The 21966-nt window shown below is 43.1% G+C and overlaps 1 protein-coding gene across 1 annotated transcript; it reads left to right on the top strand.

Annotated features, from left to right (window-relative positions):
* Window positions 1–611: 611 nt before the first annotated feature.
* nat8l (N-acetyltransferase 8-like) lies at window positions 612–15964 on the top strand. Its single transcript, XM_073474448.1, has 3 exons — window positions 612–915; window positions 2164–2328; window positions 15597–15964. Exons 1-3 carry the CDS (start codon window positions 612–614, stop codon window positions 15962–15964), a joined length of 837 nt encoding a protein of 278 aa, XP_073330549.1.
* The last annotated feature ends 6002 nt before the right edge of the window (window positions 15965–21966 follow it).

Consider the following 21966-nt stretch of genomic DNA (forward strand, 5'->3'; position numbering starts at 1 on the left):
TTTTTCTAAGCTTCCTCCTGTCTGACGCATCGCCCCCACGTTACCTTGCGCCTTTGTGCTGCGTATCGCATCCTTTTCATAGCCGCGATACCTCAACAAACAGGGCATCCTCCTCACTGAAAGGCGTCATGAAGATGGTCAGAAACAACCTCTCTACGCAATCTGGCCATCACCCCCCCCCCCCCCCCCCCCCCCTCCCCCCAATGAGCCCACATCCTCAAAACACACAACTGTCGCCGGCACACACAAGCCCGGTCAGACGCGGAGAGAGCGACTGAGTCTTTCTCTCTCTCTCTCTCTCTCCTCCTCCTCCTCCTCCCTCGACCATCAGCATTTAACGGCGCAGTTTCCACCAATCTGTGCAGCGAGAGGACCACCCCAACCCCTGAACCTGAATCTACCCGCCCTGCGCGTTTATAAATACTGCTTGAATCACACCGGCAAGTCTTGGTCGTCAGAAACGCTCAGGGTTGCAGCAGAACATCCCCCTTCGTCTTATCCCCTTCATCGTTTCTCTGTTTTTTAAGAAAATCTCACGCATCATCCATTTTCACTCTCACTCTCTCCCCCTATTTTTTCCGAACTGTAGTTGTTTTTTCGCGGCCAGTTGCATGCATTTTTCGTCTCCCAAAATGGTTTGCGAGACTAAAATTGTTGCGGACGAACACGATGCTATACCTGGGACCAAAAAAGAGTCGATCATGTGGAGCTCTCCTCCGTCCAGCGCGGCTCTGAACGCCGCCGAGGCCAAGGATGTGCGGAAAGATGCGGTTTTTATCCGCGAGTTCGAGTGCGGGGATCAGGAGGAGGTGCGGCGCATCTTTTATGAGGGTATTATGGAGAGGATACCCAACACGGCGTTCAGGGGGCTCAGGCAGCAGCCCAAGACCCAGTTTTTATACGCTCTTCTGACAGGTAAGTGCCTTGCATCATGTGGCTTCTGTTAGGCTTTCAGACCCACTTTTTTAAATAACTTCATCACAACCCTTAACATTAATTATGTATAAAGGAGTTATTTCTTAACTCACACTGAAGGCTAGTGCGCTTTTTTTCTCTCCTTCTGCTGTGATTTATTGGAGGAACTTGTCTTAAATCCCACACAAACCTAACGTTTCTTCGCCCTATCTGGCCCCGATGTGCAGCTAAGTTGAAATCTGTTGCAGCGCCGGTGCCAAACGCGGCTCCCGTGTGTCCGCCGGCTCACACCGGCATGTTGCACACATCATGCAACAAAAGGCATGGCCAGGCGCATGGTGCACGTGTGTAACCGGCGGGCCCGCTGCTGTGATGTGATGACATGCCGGTGCCGTGAATGAATGAGTGAATGAATTTGAGGATTGGCCCACGGGGTGCGCGCACGTACCCGAAAAGCACTCCCCTGAGCCCCCCCCCCCCCCCCCCCCCCCCAACACACACACACACACATCCCCAACCGCGGCGCGCACCCCCCCCCCCCTTCTCTCTCTCTCTCTCTCTCTCTCTCCCACCCCCTCCGCCTCTGCACAGCAGCCAATGCGCCAGTCATGCACTGATCTCGTTCGGCTTTTGTTGATGTTGCTCTTATTAAACCCTCATGTATCGTGACCGGCGCCGTTACGCACGCCAAAATCAACACACAGGCCGAATCAGAATCCACACAGGTATAAATCTGGCGTCGATCACACTCATACAAGTCAGAAAACACGACAGTCCTGCCTGTAAAATCTCCCCAAACTGATTCTGGTTCACTGATTGTGTCTAATAGTCAGACATTCTCCCTTCTACACGTCAGCTGATGTGTCACAGCACGCTGGGGCGCACTGGAGTGAACTAACTCCTTGGTTATTGCATGCCACGCAACAACATGCTATGCAGCATCCAGCCTGCTTGTTTGTGTTTCCCTTTGCGCCCCCCAGCGTCACATCCGACTAATTACTCCAGTATGGAATGAAGTGCTTTGATGACTCCAACACTAACATGTCCTCTCTGCTGAAAGTTGTTACCCTGTCAAACTATTCTAACGTGCCTTACTTCACAGATCTAACCTCTCCTTATCAAAGTGTTCATATTGTATCATGTCACATTTCTTCTGTGTCTGTGTGTGGGGTCAAATTCTGCCAAAAATCAAACATGTGATTCTCTTTTCTGACAGGTTTCGTTTATTTTTCTTCCATTTCTCCATAGTAATGTGCTTTTTCATGACCAAGTCCGTCACGCTGACCTGCTGCGCGCCCCTCATTCTCATGGGTGCGCGCTACTACTACAGCAGGAAAGTTATCCACGGTTATCTGGACTGTGCTCTGCACACGGACATGGCTGACATAGAGGCTTATTACATGACACCCACAGGTAAGACGAGGGAGATAAAATGCACACTGTCTGGTTTGTCAGTCGACAATGCTCCAGCACCAGAATTGAAAAGCTAGAGTCTGTAACTTTGCCACAGCAGGAGGGATAGGCGACAAACTAGATGAAAGGCAGAGCGACTTGTACTCGAAACTTGTAAAAAAAAAAAAGTGGCTCGGCCTACAGAGTCTTCAGGCAATCCAGAGGCAACTCATCAAATATGCAGGTTGTCTCTCTGCTTCCCTTCTCCTCCACCCTTCTTTCCCACCCCTCCTCCGCGCCTCTTTCTCCACTCCTTCCCCCACTTGCTTCCTCTCTGAGCTCCACTTGGTCATGGGAGGGGAGGGAAGGGAAGGGAGGAGGGCAGGCAGGGGGAGGAGGGGGTTGCTGCATCACAGGGCTATTGATCACACGGAGGAAACTGCTGATACACTTTCTGCAGTACACTCGGTGTCGGCTAAGGCTCATTTCCTCCACTAAAGCTTCTAATTGGAAAAATCAATCCACCTCTAGTGTCATCTCAAACTATTCATTCTCTTCAGGAGCTGCGAGCGTGAGTGATTGGCCCCCGACCACGAACACGTGACACATGTTCATACATAACTTCCTGGATGCATTTATCCCCTGTTAACCCAAACCACGTGGGCCGATATAAAAAGCAGGTGTTAGTTGAGCCGGTCAATTGCCCCGCCATTGTCTCTTTCTCTCTGACATTGTGCCCTCTGGCCTGGTAATCCACTGCACACACAATTGCAATTTAGCATTCCCATTATTGCCGCAGGGCCGCGATGGTTTAGAGGGGGTCAGGCACCACTGCTCCTGGACAATGCTAATGATTATATCCGTGCAAACTGAATGGGCCCAGAGGGGGACGAACACCTGGGCGCCAACATGCAGTGCTGATGGAGACGCTCCTCTAACGTTACCGCCGTTTGTTGTGGCGTGCGTGTTGTGTTCGAAGTGTGTGCAGGTTGGCGGAGGAGGGTGTGATTATGTACAGAATGCAAACTTGTTGAGCTTAAGGCCCTAAAAACACATTTTCCCCAACAGTTTCTTATTTTGAGCGATGAGGTCCTACATGCTGAGGTCCTTGACTTGATATTCTCTTAGATACAGTCAGGTGATGTCATTTTCTGAACTTAGCAGCCTGTTCTACTTGTTCTAACACTCGTCATTGCCAACTTAGTCATTACAGCCAAATTACTGATGATTATCTGTCAAAGATCTCATTGAGTTAAAGGTGCAATATGTAAGAACAAGTAACAGTTTTGATGCTGTGTCAAAGACGTTTTGTGTTGAAGAGATATCTATTGAAGTTAGCATGCTAACCAGCTAGGGCCTGAAATCCTCTTTCTACCAGCAGTCTCAAAGCCCCTGTGCTAGTTGTGTAAACACCAACACTCACCTGATAGTCAGTCTGGCTAACTGCACAGCTAACTGAGCTAACAAGCTAACTGTTTCCAGCTTCTTAAATGTGAATGTTTTCTGGTTTGAAATCATTTGAGGACATCATATCGGGCTTTGGAAAACACTGATTTTACAATCATTTTCTAGCACTTTATAGACCAAACAACTGATCAATTAATCAAAAAAGTAATTAACAATGGACATAATCGTTAGTTACAGCTTGCTGCATGCACATGAAAAAGTTTTTGGCATAGAGGCAAAATAAGGTCTGATGTTTGTTAGACTGAGTGTGTGTTTGTTTGAGGGCATGACAACGTGTGAGACTTCATCTTTTGGAGCTTAAATCATAATTTGTAATCAGTGTTTCATCACCGAGACGTCTCGATGTTGTGGATGATCAATGGGTGCATCGCAGAATACAAATGTTGTAATGGTGCCTCCAAGCAATTAATCAACTTAATGGAGAAACATTACTTAAAATGCAGAGAGGAGGAGAGATCCGAAGACAGGGGAAAGGGGAGAGAAAACATTTTTTGACAATTAAGTGAAATATTATATGAACAGGTGAACAATGACCACAGACTGCTTGGGTAATAGAGGAAGACTGACTGACTGACTGACTGGAGCCACGTCACTCTGCTTCCAATTATGGCCAGCTGTCACCTCTTTCATTTGCCACATAATAAAGTGTTTGTGTCTGTGTGTGTAGGCAGAGAGGTTGTAAAGCAAATTAAAGGAACAATAGTCAGGAGTATGAATGTATATGGCTGTACAAAAAAAAAGAAGATAAAAGCTTGTTCCCTGATATGGAGAGATATGAACACAAATGAGTGTCAGTTCAAAAGCTCAGTTTGAATGCGACTAAATTAAACTGTTAGAATTAAACAAGTCTTTACAGTCTTTATATTGACAAATTCAAATAGATGCAATTAAAATACAACATCTGCTAGCATAAATCTCTTTGTACACTCCGACCCCTCCTCTTTCCATCCATCTTTCTGTCCTTCTTCAATCAATATGTCCACCAATGGTGAGCTAACGACGAAAGAAACTAAGAAATTAAGACTCTTATCAATTTTAAAGATTTTTCTAGCAAAATTAACTATAGCCGACCCTGATCACTTCATTCAGTGAATCTCTTTGACAATAGGAACAATACTGTATTCACATGTTGATGAGTTATCAGACAAGAATCCTCCAAACAAGAAAAAGTCTGTTTTGGTTAACTACCGCTGAGTCATACTGACCTGATAGAACTGTTCAGAGAACAGCAGACAACACGTCTTCTGTCAAGATCTTCTATCTTGCAATTCACTAGTTTTGTTACCCCAAATATAATCTATGAGCCTGACCCTTCTATGTATGTGAATTGTGCCATGAATCACACATATGATGTTTGTCAAACTAGCTAGCATTGTGGACATCTTTGGCTAACTCAGCTAACATTTTTTCAAAGCCTTCCAGACCTTTAGTGAGCAGCTAAAATATTGAAGTCGATCTCCAGTAACAACACTTTCCAGGCAACGAACACCATCCTTGTGAAAGTGATTGCTTTACTGACGTGTTCACTGCACGACATTTTTTGCAGCGTTTCTCCTCCGTGTCACAGGCCTGGTTCATGTCAGCACCTATTCTCATCAAATAGTCCTCGCACAGTTTGCCCGAGTTACCATTACTACGACTCTCCGTCGCTTAATCCCACAGGGCAACCCAAAAAAGCGTATTTTAAACAGCTTCTCTTAAACTGAATTTGAGCACAGAACAAAGGAGCTTCCCTCTTGCGTTCAAGCAGCAGGCAGGCAACATACCCTCTCCCTTGCACTTGCTCAATCACTATAGGTCACTCTGAAGCAGCTTAACGCCCAAAAAGTTAATGTAACATAATGAGGGCGACACCAGACACCGAGCCAAATCCTCCCCGGCTTGATGTGATACCCACTCAATAATACTGGCCGTTTAATGAGGCGTCATGACCACTGCGGGGTCCCATTAATGCAGGAGACTTTATAATACCTGCTGGTCAGTCCTGGTGTAGCTTTGTGTATATGTGTGTGTGTGTGTGTGTGTGAGAGAGAGAAGGATAGCAGCTTCCTCCAGCGCTACCTGCTGTGCTTATTTTAGCTCCGAGAGAGGGAGACAGACTGAAAGAGAGAGAGAGGGAGACAAAGCTTGTGAAGGGAGGGAAGGAGGTGAGCGCTAGATAGAAAAATGGGGGCATCCGAGGGAGGGGTGTGCTCCTCGACTCTAAGATATATTTTGTGTTTGTGTGAGAAAGAAAGAGAAACAAACAGTTTGCTGGTTAGCACACAGACAAAGGGATCTCCTGGGTATATCTCCGACACCTCAGATTAATAAGGCATCCTTTCCTCTGCTATCCCTCCCTCCTGTTGCGGTTTTTTGAGCCACAGCATTTTCTGCCTGTCTCCCACCTGTATCGCTCCTCCTCCTCTTCCTCTTCCTCTTTATTTTTCATCTACTCTGACGGTGCAGAGGAGGTGCTGCAGTGGCCAACTGGGCTATCCATCATCCTGGCACAGAGGAAGTGATGTTTCCGCTTGGCCAAGGAAACAGCCTTCAGTGTCTTTCAAAAACTGGGGAAAAAAATGCAGAAAAATGTAATTTACTATTCATGCCATAATGTAGAAGTGGAAGTTTTTTTTTTAAGCTGTAGGTTGAATTGACAGATATACAGAGAAGACATTCAGGTTAATGCACACATTCACAAACAACATTCACAGAAATGTCAAACGTATTAGTCACTAAGACTCAGGCACTTAATCATCAACTGTTTTTGATAATGAATGAATCATTTAAAGGTGCAACATGTCAGACCTGAGCATCTCTCAAATCCATACTTAAAGCACACACGGGGGGCGGAGTAACTGCTAACTGTAGCTGCCGTTAACTAGTTAGCTCAGTTAGCCCTGCAGCTGGTGGTCCAGACTGGGAGCTCGGAGCACCAAGGAAGCTTAGCTTAGCATTAACAGTTAGCCTGGCCCTCACTAACTCAGTCACCACTCAGAAATCCTAATATTGATTAAATATTCAGTCTGTCACAGTATTAGATATGTTGTCCTTTCTACCCCTGGCTGACTCTGCTGCCTGTACATATAGAGAAACTTGAGTCCATTACTAACTGTATGCCACGTGCACATGCGTATCTTTTGTTTTACATTCTGCTTAAATCAATATTGAACAAAGACACTCATCTGAGAGAGCAGATGACGTGTCAACAGCAGCTTCAGTAATCAAGCTTCTCCACCCTTTGAGATTTCTCTGGCTTGAGTCAAGCCTGCTTGGTTTACCCAGGAACAATATACGGAGGTCTAGATTGTAATAGGTTAGAGTCACATTTTGCATGTTGGTGTGAAGCCCAGCCTGACGACCTTTGACCCCGGAGATGAAGGGGGGAGAGGGGCTCAGACAATTATTTTATCCATTTGTGTATCTTTTTTTCTGATTCCAGCTTCTTAATTGTGAATATTTCTGTTTTCAAGACATTTGAGGACATCATATTGGGCAGCCACAATAATGACGATAAAAAGTTTTTGCAAAAAGGCAAAAGAAGGACTGATGTTTGTTAGAGTGTGTGTGTTTGTTTGAGGGCATGAAAACGTGTGAGGATTAATCTTTTGGAGCTTAAATCACAATTTTGAATCAGTGTTTCATAACCGAGATGTCTCGATGTTGTGGATGATCAATGGGTGCGTCGCAGAATACAGATGTTGTGATGGTGCCACCGAGCAATTCATCAACTTCATGGAAAAACACTACTTAAAATGCAGAGAGGAGGAGAGATCCGAGGACAGGGAGTTTTGTTTTTGACAATAATGCGAAATATGAACTGAACTATTTCTTTTAACGTCAAAAGCTCAATTTGAATGTGAAGTCTTAATTTCTAAAAGTCCATTATTCAAATTCGACAGCTCAATAAGAGTTTGACAAATTCAAATAGCTGCAATTACAATACAACATCTGCTAGCATAAATCTCTTTGTACACTCCGACTCCTCCTCTTTCCATCCATCTCTCTCTGTCCTTCTTCAATCAATACGTCCACCAATGGTGTGTTAACGACGAAAGAAACTAAGAAATTAAGACTAATCAATTTAAAAGATTTTTCTAGCAAATTAACTATAGCTGACCCTGATCACTTCATTCAGTGAATCTCGTTGAAAATACGAACAATACTGTATACACATCTATTAATCCATGTTGATGAGTTATCAGACAAGATTCCTCCAAACAAAACAAAACAAAAAATTTGTTTTGGTTCGACTAAAACTACCGCTGAGTCATACTGGACTGGTAGAACCGTTCAGAAGAAACCACAAATGGTGTCAGGAAATTGTGACCAGTTGCAGGAGAGTCTGTTTAATTTGGCGGGGACTGGTTGTGCAAAAATCTCATGAGATTCGGCTGATCAGGCTGTGCACATGGTGGCAATCTAAGTTGAATAAAACACACCTGACTACATGAACAAAACATGACAAATCTACTTTACAGTTCACATCGAGGAAACGAGTAAAGTAGACTAATACTTTTAAGTTGTTAAAACTTTTAATTTGTGATTACGTTTTGTTCTTTAGATGAAAAGTGATTTCTGTGGCTTGAGTCAAGCCTGCTTGGTTCAACAATATACGGAGGTCTAGATTGTAATAGGTTAGAGTCACATTTTGTATGTTAGCGTGAAGCCCAGCCTGACGACCTTTGACCCCGGAGATGAAGGGGGGAGAGGGGCTCAGGCGGTAGCAGCAGCAGCCATGTGAACAATGGCATGCGCACAGTGAAGTGTAGCGCGTTGTGTTAAATATGGGCACTTACCTGCATGTTTGCATATAAACAAATAATGTGCATTGATGGGCAGGAAGGCAGTAAAACCAACAGTAACAGATAGGGCCAGATAATGAGTTTGTCAGAACTAATGGAAGTGTAACAGGGTGAGTGTGAGTCTGTGTTACAACACACAGTTCAGTGCATCCTTTGCATATTGGGTTTGGCTTAAAGGCTTCTTCTACTGTACGTCAATACTCATGAATTATTCATTTAATGTAATTGCGCTGTTGTGTGTTTGTGTAAACATCTGGAGAGTGTGTCCCGTGGACAGCGGTCCCCTCCTCTCACCCTCATTTGTCCGTGACGGAGGAAGAAACGGCTGACGCGTGGGTTTTATATGACAGGCTAATCCATACTCCCAGCATGCACTCTGACCTGAGGAGGAGGGTGTGTCAGTGTGTCTGGAAGGACATTAGGAAGGTTGCGAGTGTTGTATAAGACCAAACAACACCGAAACAATTTACATTCAGAAGCAACTTAAGCATTTTCTTTTAAATGGGAAAGTTGAACATTAAAAGAGAAATATATGTCATACTGCCCAGTACTGCAGCACTGTTTTCCACTCTGTCTGAAACGCTCTGTTTTTAGCTCCTGTCTCTTTAAGGAATCCCTCCTCTGATTGGTCAGCTCTTACATGCCTGACCCAGCACCGCCAACAACAACAGAGCAGCTGTGCTAAATCAATTCTTACCTGCCAAACTAACCACTGGACATAAATAATGTAAATATGTAATACAGTGATGTAGTGTGATGTCACAAAGTCACATAATTAAAGGTGGGACTACTGAAGAGGAAAGGAAAAAACAAAAAAGCACAATAGGTCTCCTTTAAAATAAACAGAATTTGTATTGTGTTTTCTTGTATTAGCTTCCTGGCTGCAGCCGCCTGTCAACATGCTCTAAAGTTAATCAGTTAATTAATGTATGACAAATTAAAATAGCATCCATTGCTTCTCTTGATTCCACTTTGATAGCCAGACCCAAAATGGATTCCTTAGAATAGAAAGTAACGCTTTACAATACTCTGTTTACTACGTGGAGCAGTGAAGCCTACTCGCCGTTTAACGCCTGGTCAGATCAGATTAATCACGCAGTGACGCAACAGTCCTGAAACATTAATCACTTAGTGCCTAACGTACACTGCAATAATGACGCGCTGCGGAGCGATAAAATAAAATAACATAAAAATAGCAATCAATTCACGGTTTAATCAGTGGAACACAAAGCAAATGGAAACAATACACAGAGAATAGAGTCAAGCCACTTATGAGCTTTTGTCGGGGCTTACACCCACAGAGGATGGCGTCTGGCTCACAGAGAAGTGAACTCCGGCGCAGTGAGGCGGCGTCTAGACTGAACGCTTATCAACCAAATTATCCCTCATCTGAGGAAAAAGAGAATAATCTTGTTAGACACCATAAAAACTATTCCCGTGTATGTGTGCGATTTTTTTCTCTCTCCATATATATACAGGCTTCATATCGCAACATCAACCAGTATTTAACACTCCCACACACATGCACAGAGGCGTATTAACATCCGTGTGAAGTAGTTAAAGAAATTAGATCCGTCGCATTGAGAACGCAGTAATCAGATTTTGGCTCGTGTGAGAATCATTGCAAACGATTTCTTCCTGCTGCCTTTCCCGCCTTCGCTCTCAGCCGTGATTTATTTCTCGTCTTGAGATCATCTGTATTCTTCAGGTCCCCTTCCCCCCTCTGTAATAATGGTAGATTTTCTGTCCTCCCTCCCCCCGTTGTGTTTGTATGCCCTCGCAGCAATAATGGATCCTTTCAGGCTCATCACTATTACTGTTACCACAGATGCCTCGCCTCCCTCCTCCTCTGCTCACTCTCTCTGTCAGAGAAGACCGATGAATGACTTCTTCTCTCTTTCTTTAACTTCCTTTTTTTTCTGAGTGAGTAAGCTCATTCATACGACTTTCTAGCCTCGGTTACACACACTAAAAACACAGGCGGTTCACTGTATTCGTAGCTTATTAAGCTACTACTCAGTATTGGCCTGCTGCACTGGAGCAACAGGGATCTTAACGCTTTGCTCAAAAACACAACAGGAAGAGCTGTTGAGGTCTGTTTGGGAAACATAATCGTATTTATTCCCTCTTTCCAATCACTCTTGTGGTGACTAAGCAGCTTCACCCATGTGAATTGTTATGTGTGGTATTTAGTGGGAAAGAGGGAACATAGATGGGAGCTAGAAGAAAGATACAAAGGAGAGAGATTATCAACCGTCCATAAATCTTAAGCCTCATTTGCACCCTTTTATTTCAATATTCTCTTTAATATTAACCACTGAGCGGCGCTCCAGTTTCCCCCAACAACAGACAGACACAATAATGTCCCCATCCGACAATTATTCTTATGAAAACCTGCCGAACTCCCCACAAACAAACCCAATCTAAGACAGAGGACTCGTCAGGCCTATGAAGAGAGGAATGATCTAGTCTCGTCTGTTTGACTCTGTATAACTCTCTGAATGGAGCCTTCCTTGAGCTTGTTCATGTCTTGATACTGGAAAGCCAATTAGCTGACTAAAGGAAACTCTAAGGAATTTTTAACAAAGCAAAGAGTCGACAGCAATAGAGCGCATTCACGTTGCAGCCTTTTTTCTCTTACGTCATGCTCAGAGTAGGAAGCTCAATTGTTTGGATAAAGCTATGTGGCTGTTTTCTAGGTTGCAAGTCGGATGAATTCTCTGAAAAATTATTATTTCACCACTGATTGATCAGCGACTGAAATGATAGGACTTGCAACCTGGAACATACAGTTGTACGTTATTTGAGCTTTTTTGTCGAGGAAAATGGCCGCCATGTGAATATGGTTTATGATAGCAGCTCTGTGTCTATGGTGCTTTGAGCTAAATGCTAACATCAGCACAACGATAACTTATGATAATTTTTAGCAGGTGTAATGTTTATGAGGGTCACCGTCTCAGCTTAGCATGCTAACATTTGCTAATTAGCGCTACACACAGACCAACTGAGGCTGATGGGTCATGTCATGTCATTAGGTTCGTCAGTATTTGGTCATAAACCAAAGTAATGGACAAGATGACATTTTGAAACGATGATAGAAAGTTAAAGGTTAGACAAAATTATAAGAATTAATCCGGGGTGTGTGAACCAGATGTTATAGTAATCCATCCAGTATTTTTCAGACATTTAACTCCAAACCACAAATGTCAATCTGCTGGTGTTGCTAGAGGGAACGTCGGGTGATTGCTAAAGTCATTAAGCTTCATCCTCTGGGGACCATGCATGCAATCAATCGATTGATTGTCGAGAAATTTCACTCTGGACTAAAGTGGGAGACAGACCAGCTGACCAACTGAACAAAATTACCACCCCCAGAGCTGATTCTAAAGCCTTTAATCAATCCATTTCACATAAGAATGCTTGTCCTACAGTTTGATTTTTATAATGGTTTTGCAATAATTGGTTCTGAGATTCTGAACAGTGACATTTCAGTTGCAGATCTGCTGACTTGTCGAGAGTCTAGAGCTTTTAATCTCTTATAAACTGCCTTTTGGAGCATAACGTTTTGCCACCTACACACCTCCTCCTCTAACTTTATCTCTCTGCCTTTTGTTATTTCCATTCTCTCAGTCTCTCTCTATCTCCCTATCTCCAGGAAGTGCAGTTCCCAGCAGAAATAATGATAGCTAAAGTAAATCCTCGCAGTTTAATGGTAGCGGTGTCAGATGCGGCAGATGTGGAGCTCCTTGAGCCATCGTGTCAGAAAGCTTAGAGGTCAATACACGCTGCTCAGCTTTCACAAGGAAAGCAGAGTCAGAGGGGGAGGAGGGACGAGGAGAGAGGCTTTTTTTCATGTCTTGTATGATTCAAGTGATATTTTTGAGACATAGTGTTAAGTAATACACACAGTGTGATAGGCAGCGAGGTGGTTGCAGTGTGCTTTCCTGTGCTGTCCTCATTCCTGGCACAGGCTCAGTTCAGACAGATGGTCAGGAGGGTTTTATGGAAGCGTATTCCCCCCTCCTACGCCTCCAACACACACATGCACGAGCATAATAATGCCGGCCGAGTGTGGCGGGAGTTGACACTGCAGCTTTGACGTCTGCCTTTAATAAAACATTATTCCATAGTATAATTTAAGGCTGCAAGACACTTACAACTTTAAGAGATTGTCCGTACCACTCAGATTTACAGTCATCCACCAACACTCGGGATAATCAACTTCAGACTTTGGCAGCAAAACATTTATGAAAAATATTTAATTGCTTTTTTATCTAATTTGACAGAAGGATAGGAATTTAACTATTATCTAGGATTAGTTAGGATGGTATAAATTGGTGCACCGCTGTAACTGAACACTGATGTTAGCCTGTTTGAGAAGCTAGCACTGGCGTTAGCCTGTTTGAGAAGCTCACATCGATGTCCGCCTGTTGTAGAAGCTAACCTATATGTTAGCCTATTGGTCAACCCAATACTAATGTCAGCAGGTTTGAGAAGCTAACACCGTTGTAATTCTGTAGGTGAAGCTAACACTGATGTAAGTCTGTGTGAGAAGCTAACACTGATGTAAACCCGTGTAGAAGTTAACATTGATTTTAGCCTGTTTCAGATACTAACACTGATGTTAGCCTGTTGGAAAAGCTATCACCGATGTTAGCTTGTTAGCTTAAAATTTCCTGAAACATGTATTAATGCGTATATATTGTCTCCTTCTCCGACACGATTAATGCCTCTAACTCACTGAAGCTCGTCTTTTGTTGTCTATTTTAATGAGCTAGCTAGCCAGTAACAAGTGAGTGAGACAGCTGTTGTCATGGATACAGGCAGGGTCTCTCGACAGGGGTAACAGGATGTGTTGATTTTAGTTATCTAGAATGCCTCAGGACTTCAAGGAGGTATGCATCTCCCCGGATATAATTCCCAATTAAAGCTCCCCTCAGAGATTAGTCAGATTAGACCATCTCCCAGTGATGCCACACCCCTGTCTACCTATCAGGGCGGGGAGTACTCGGGTTTTCCTGTTGCCGCTGCAACCTACCTACTGTTTGACAGTTGTTTTATTCAGTAACAGAAGCCTCCAGATCAGCTTAACACAAGCCTGCAGGGGCATCAAATCCCTTCCAAACACACGGGACTCCAGCAGGAGCCTGATGTTAATGTCACCGCCTGTTTGTGTGTGAAGGCGAGAGATTCAGCAGAAATAAAGGAGAGGGATGTGTAAAGAGAGAGTTAAGGACACAGAGAGAGAATTAGGATTCAAAGCTCGTCGACAGTCGGACACAGATTTTTTGCCAGTCACGGAATAGTCAGATTTACTTTATCTATAACAAACAGATGGCATTTTAATACAAAACCATATAAGCGCTGCCAACACATGCCGTAAATACTGCTGACTTTGATGGGGAGGCTGTTTGAACACGGTTACGTAATAAAAAACAGGAGGTTCAGAGGGTCGTTTTCTTTGAAAGATTATGATCGGTAAAGGAAATTAAGCAAGGGCATTTTAAAACAGCCTGATTAAGATTGAAAGTGCAATGATTTCAAAAGGAGCACGATGAGCCATATCATAATTTATTTGACTTTATTCTCTGCACTGTTAGTCAGGTACTTAACACCCTGTGAACTAGTGATTATTATTTTCTAGCTCTGTAATAAAAGCAGATATTTTAACTGCAGCTGGTGACACAGCCGACAAAAGATATGACAAAAGTTGTAATTAAAAATCTTTTGCAGCTCAATTCAAATTGTTTTATCCCACAAACCTAGTCTATTATTACTCAAAGGCAAAAAGGAGAATAATTCACGAGCATGAACACTCAAACTGTCAAAGTAAACAGCGTAGGAACTGCAGCATGAATGCAGATCGATATTAAATCGGGTTGGTATTCAAGCTCTTAGCACTACTCTGTTGGAGGAGCATTGTCTGCTGACATTTTTGTCTGTATTGGTCTAACCTTTTTTGTCTGTCTGTATGTGTGTTAGTCTTTTTATCTGTGACCAGTGTCTGTCTGAGTGTCTGATTTAGCAAGTGCCTACACAGTATGAGCTGCTGTAAAAATGTTGTTTTCTGTCTATGTCAACTTGGAAAATGCAGAATTTCTTCCTCTAATCCAACCAAAACTGAGATCAGTGTTGCTGCTCCAATACACTGTGTGCTCCAAGAGGCCGCTCTGTCATGCCTGTACTTTTAATCAGCAGCGTCTCACTGGGTGGCTAATGTCATTAAGCACCAGTCAGTTACTGGTCTCTGCCCTCTTCATCTAGTTCTCTCCTCGCAGAGCATTCAGGCCATTACGACATGATGCAAGAGACTGGTAATGAAAACACAGGACGCTCATTTTGATTTGAGCTTCTCTTTCCTCAACCACTGTTGTCCTTCCAATTATTCCCTTCATCTATCCAAAACATTAGTTTTCTTCTCGAGGACAATCATTTTGAATAGTTTGTTAAAAAAAGACCTGTGGGATTTGAAGTATGGGCTCGAGCATCACAGTATAATGGAGCAGCTGAGTGTGAGGGTCTCAACCCTTAACTACCTTGACATTAAAAATATTCTCATTGATGGGAAAAAGATTAAAACGTTACAGTAATGAAAACACTAAACCAGATGCTTACGGGCTTCGGATGTGTGTGTGTTTATATGAGAAGATTGATACCACTCTCATGTCTGTATGGTAAGTATGTAGCCACCAGCGGCAAGTTAGCTTAGCTAGCACAAGGACTTCAAGAGGGAAAACATTTCTAGCCTGGCCCTATCCAGAATCCATCCTGGACCACCCCTAAAGCTCAGTTATAATGTATTAGACATGTCAGTTAAACATGTCCGGTGGGTTTTATAGGCCGAGGTAGGCCGATTTTGTTTCTGTTGGACAGTGCCAGGCTAGCTGTTTCCCCTTGTTTCCAGTCTTTATGCTAAGCTATGCTAACTGTCAATCTTCTCATCTAGCTTTCTGTAACTATGCCTTTAAGTGTTGATCTTTTTGATAGTCTGCTCTTACTAATTTTATCCAACTTATCGCCTCTTGTTCCTGTCAGGCTCCTGTTTCTGGGTGGCAGTGCTCGACGGACGCGTGGTTGGAATTGTGGCGGCACAAGGCCGTGAGGACGACAACACGGTCGAGCTGAAGCGCATGTCGGTGGACTCTCGCTACCGTGGCAAGGGCATCGCAAAGGCGCTAGGTCGTCGCGTTCTGGAGTTTGCCGTGCGCAACAACTACGCCGCTGTCGTCCTTGGCACGACGGCCGTCAAGTTGGCAGCCCACAAGCTGTACGAGTCGCTGGGCTTCCGCCGAGCAAGCCAGAGCGAGGACTACAGGCTCCCCGGGATGAATCGCTCGCCGCTGGAGAGGCTCTTCTTCCAGATCCGCTACATCCGCTACCGCCTGCAGCTCCGTGAGGAGTGAGAGGTGACAGGGAGAGGGAGAGAGAGATGGAGAGGGGAGATGGAGAAAGAGAGGGACAGAGAGAGAGAGAGAGAGCAACGACCCTCCTTCACCTGAGAGCCCCGACCGCATCCTCTCCTCTGACAGCTTTTATTTATTTTGTGTCATTAGAGATAACTTCCGAGTACTACTTAACACTTCTACTATCTCATCTTTAAAGTCACTTACGTTTTCAGTACTATTATGCTTTTGTTGCTGTTGTTTTGTATTATACTTTTACATTTTAAATAAGAGTTTTTTTTCTCTTCTATTTTATTAAACTATTTTTTTGTACCTTTACCCCTCCCTTTCCACTGTGGGATAAAAAAAATTATTGGATTTTATTGAAGACAGCTAACTGGCACCCTAACTAGGCACCCTCCCCTGCCCCTTTGGTTTTAAGATTATGCGACTCTGATCAATACGCCCCTTCATTTTTATTCCACAATGCCCTCTTTACCCCTCCCCCATTACCTCAAGCCTTCCCCTTCCCTCCCACATTCTCCTTATTTCCACACAGCAAAACTCAACAGACGGGTTTAGAAACAGGAGAGTGAAATGAGATGTTTCCACTGTTTCATTGGGGGTGGACAGAGCACTGGATGGCTTGGGAGGCGTCCTCAAGAGCAGACATACACAAAAAGGAAAAAAAAAGTAGTGGGGGGAGCTTGTGGTACACACTCTCTTTTACAAAAGCTCTGCAATGTTACATTGTGTGTGTACAGACACACTCAAACCCAATTGTTGGGCTTTTGGCCAGTATCTCAAGACACCATATTGAAGCACAGCGAGAGTGTGTTGCTGACCCCCATAGTGAGAGAAGAGGATGAAAGGATGGTTACCGGAATATGCACTGTGTATCCTGTGTTCAGGATAGATTTAAATCAACACAGTGCATCTTTCTCACACGCCCTCCTCCTTCCCTCTCCTCACTGATTATTTGATTGGATCTCTCCTTCCTTTCTATTATTTCCCGGATCTATCATCAGTTAATCGCTGTTTTTCTCACTCAAGCTGTGGAGAGGGTCTCTGATTGGTTGAGGTGACAGGAGGGTGGAAGTTCCTCGCGGACAGATCCCAAGATACAAGATATAGCTGCATGTCAGAGCTTGTCTGTGTATGTATGTGTGATTGCTCATGTGACTGTGTGTGTGACTGTGTGCGTGTGTGTCTGATGAGGCTCTGGTCTGACATTAGACCGGGCCTCAACAGGGTATGAGGAACAATTAACCTATTTTTATTTCCTTTCTTGCTATGAGTCAAGTATGATCTAACTAAACATTACTACTTTCTATATGTACTTATAAAATGTTTACTGATTGAAGACAGATAAATTCTGACATTTTGAATATGTCTAGTATTTGACTGATAATTAGTAATTTTATAACTTTAAACACATATTACCACATTGTAATATGCAAATTTTGCAGTCAAAAACTACGACAATTACAATTACTACTACTTAGTCTACCATCCACATACTGAATCCAGGTTATTGGGGAACAACTTGGGTAAGACTACTAGCAATACTTGCAAACCTACAGTACATAACTGAGCACAAATAGCAAATAATTATTTAAACCAATATATCAGCATTCCCCCTCCCCATGTATTTATATTGTGTATACAGTTGAAAACTCATGTAGCGAACAAAAATCGTTTCTCCCATAACACCTCTCTCCATCTCCATCCTCTGACCATACAACCAGCAGTAGATTCATCCATCCACGACCCTGAGCCTAAGTTATGTCATTATACCATTTGTAAAAAGTAACATATAAAGCAAAAAGCAACAAAAAAATCACATAAGATGAAAAAAAAGAGAAAAAAATTGACTACAAATGTAATCGTCATGAAAATAGCACTGACCCTCCTTGCCTTGCCACCCTTTCTCCCCCCAGACTCTCCCTACCTCCCATTCATGAATCTGTCTGCAACCCTGGGCTCGACCCCACACCTTCCATTTGAACCCTGCGCACCCTCCACATTTGACCTTTGACCTCCCCTGTCCCAGGCAACACCCATCTCCCGCCCATCTCTGCATGCGCCACAGCACCTTGCTGCACTGCTTTTATTATTCCATTTGAAGCTTGTTGGACCAACCCTTAGACCCCGCCCCTACTCTGATGTCATCTAGACAGTGTGACTCCACCAGCGGGACAGGCTGGTGCCAGGGTATAAGGATGATGTGTGGTTGTCTGGGTGTAGATGCAGAAGAAACAATAGAGTGAGGGGAAAAATGTGTGTGTGTGTTCGTAAACTCACAAACTGCAGCACTGCCTGGATGACATCACGCCTGCCAGCCAACCAACTGTAGAATGCAAAAAGCAATGCAAGTGTGGCATGCCTCTGTACCCGGTGTGTGTACGGTGCCTGCCCTGGAAAAGCGTAGAAAAAAATTAACTGATTTATATATGATATAATATATATAAATATATATATATAAAGAAAATAAGCTTCTTTTATAGATGAACATATAAAAGAAATGTGTGTTTCTTTGTTTGGAAAAAAAAAGAAAAAACTGTACCATTTGCATGAAATGTGTCTTTGAATGCAAATATAACATTTAGGGGAGAAACTCCTAGCACATGGCATACAGTGGAACCATAGACGTGTCATTTTTTATAATGGTTTATTTTATTTTAAATTATCTTAATTCTCTGTAGTCCAGACAAGGGTGTGAAATCAAAAACCAGCCACAAGCCAGTGCTCAGACATCTTTAGGAGGTAGCCAACCCTTGTTAAAACGTTATATCCCATTTATTCAGATTTTTTCTGTCACTGGCTGCAGGACGAGAAAGTTAGTTTCCTTCCTTGATCACAGTACACCAGCTTGTGGTAAGGTTCCCAAACACTTTGCAGTACTTAGATCGTCTTATGGGCATTCGGCTAATGACGCAAGAGTGCACTACATTGTGCAAAATCTTGTGAGCACCAGGTGAAATATCTTTCATCCACCAAGTCCTTTGCCAGGTTTAGCGTATGCAGATAGAGGAAAACGCAGGCTTGCAGTGAAGGTCAAATGTTTAGACACAAGTAATAGCCGATTCCTGTTAAAAGTGTCCTCAAACCCCACACTGAACCTCCACCTGTGTCAGCTAAATGCCTAAAAAATATACAGTCCATGCTAGTTTCTTTTGCATCTGACTTTTAAAAAAATATTTAAGGACGCACATGTAAGATTTCTCTATGAAAAGAAAGGCACAAACGCACTGAAAGCATAAAAAACGCACCAGATGTTTTCATCGGGCCAACATGTGGAGGGTGCCTTACACCACTTTTGATGCATCTGCTTTGAACTTGGTTGTTACAGGAGAGTCAAAAGAGGACCAAGGCTGTGTTTTGTCACGTTTCTGGAGCGACAGCTATCACTGACCTTCATATGATACTTGAGCAGAAAATTAGTGAAAAGTATACAACGGCCAAACAGCAGTGTGAACGCTATACGAAAATGTTACAAAAATCTGAAGTGTCAGTGGTGCTGAGGCTCTAGATTTCCTCACAAAAACCCCACAGCAGTGTCAAATAGCCAGTATGTTCAGGTCCTGACCGTACGACTCAACCCATTCTTTATAAGACTTGGTTGAGGTTCGAAGGTTGAAAGTGAGAGGTGGGCTTTGCTGAGGTGGATTGTAAAATAACCTGTGGTCTGGATCTTGTGGAAGAATGTGAAGTCTGTCAATTCTGAGCCATTTCTGCTGCTGCCAATCTCAGTTTTTTGCCTGATGAAATTCAAAAAAACACTCCTTTATGTATTTTTGGGAGAACTTATTATCCACGCTGGTACGTATTCTAAACAAAAGGTAATATCATCCAAAACGCCTTTGCCAAGACCTTATGCACAGGAATCAAACGCTGGAGTTCAAATATCTTGTGGACTGCATGGCTTCAGGTAGTTAAAGGGTGATTTTGAATTGTAAAGATGAAGTGCACTGACTATAATGCATTTATTTCTAGTCTGAGCAATGTCTGTTTTCTACTTCATGTGAATGCTATGCCCTGTGAAGTCTCACCTCCCATTTAAAACTGGTAGTGCATACTTGATGTTAGAATGTAGTAATTAAACTGTATGCAACTTCTACCAGAGTGTAAATTTAGTTACAAACCATTCCTCTGAAATGTTCTGCTGATGTACAATCCAAAAACAATCTCACACTTTTTTATTTGGTTTTCTGTGATTTGTTTGAGTGCAAGTGTGCTGTCCTATTGGTTGAGGTTTGAGAAGGTATGCTGCATACGGGCCTCTCTTGATGGAGATGGCTCTTATAGTTTAGAGTGCTTTAGAACCCAAAAATGATCATCTGATGCCATCATTTCTCTATGATGGCAGAAACACAGGCCCAAACTGAGGCTATCGAAGCCTAACCTTCAACTCCAACAGTTTTTAAAACCGTAAAATGGCCATTCAAATAACCAGACGGTTAAAAATATCAATATTTGTCTGATGATCAGTTGATCTACTGGTGCAGAAGGGTAGAAGTCAAAACTGCACAAATGTACAGATCCTGTGGGTGTGTTGTGTTACTCTGACGGTGTGTGTCCATGCTCAACAGCGTTGGAGACGAACACTCACAGGCATGAATGTAAACTGCCAACAATTTAGTCTTAGAAAGATATTTTCTTTTATGTTTTAAAACTTTCTGGTTGCTTTTTTACTTTATGAATGAGAAGGAAAGTGGGGGGGGAGGGAGGTGAAAAGCAGCTATTGGTTCTTTCATTAAGTGACTAAACCACTACATTAGATGTTAGACATTTTGTGTGATTGTAAATAGCCGTATCTCTACCTTATTGTTAATGTATTATTTACTGCAACCTGTCATCTTTGCTGGTTTTAACCAATCCCGATGGAGTTTCATTTTTGTCTCAGAAGATGGCTGTCGCCTGGAATGTTCCACCTAACGAGGAGGGCGAGGGGTGAGGGAGGAATGTGCCAAATTGGCAGTTAAATGGGGGGTGTGCGTGTGTGGTGGGGCGGCGGGAGGAGGTCTGGCGCGACAGACTCCACAGCATGGACTCCCTCTCTCTCTCTCTACCTCTGGTGAGGATTTTGCTCCACTGTGGCGAATACAGAAGGACTCACTTTGGACTGAGGCCACAGGTGCCAAGAACACATAAGCACTTGTAGCACAACTGTGTCTTGTTTTGCTATTACAGTACAGATAGTTTTGATTTTTTACATTTCCTATGAAGAATATGGATAAAGTTTCTCTTTCTCCTGTATTATCGACTGTATGTATCATAAGTATATATACAAGACATGATATCATAATGTATAATTGGTACAACGACCCACGGCTACTTTTGGAGGTGAAAATTTGCCAAAGGTGACAGTAATTGCTGCATTTTTATTCCTTATGTGGCTATGTTTTGTTTAACACAATCCTGTATTTGGTATTATTTGGCAAAAATCCTGCCCACGTGCCATCTAATCAAGCAATAAACAAACAAATGGGGAAAAAAAAACACAAAATAATGACATACTATCAACATTGATTTTATGAAATACATGAAATGCTGCATCAATGTTATATCCCTTATACTGTACCAATTAGTGGCAGTGATTATATTGAAGCCTGAAGGGGTGTTTGATTGTAAAATGTTTCTGTTTTTTGTAATTTTCTTTACAAAGAGGTGTCAAAGATGTGTTTTTTTTTTTTTAAACTCAAAGTTGAAGTACACAGGTGTACCTCTGCATATTTGTACAGATGTCAATAGGAAATGGGGGAAAATGACAAGAGGGGGAAAATGGATGCTAAAAGCGAGCAGTTCAAGCAGACAGGAAAAAAGACGGCGTAGCCACGCTCTGAAAGCGCTATCTGCTGTTAAGTCTCTTAACTAAGCTTTTATCGAACCACAAAGACTTCCGGTTAACCATACCAGTGGGACGTGCACTGCAACTTCTCTACCACCGCTCCGTTAGCACGACTGACAAGAACCAATTAAAATACATGCTGCAGCTGCCAGAATCGCAACTCCTCAACTGG

The sequence above is a fragment of the Pagrus major genome, chromosome 10, assembly GCF_040436345.1.
Source record: "Pagrus major chromosome 10, Pma_NU_1.0".
In the NCBI taxonomy this organism is placed as follows: Eukaryota; Metazoa; Chordata; class Actinopteri; order Spariformes; family Sparidae; genus Pagrus; species Pagrus major.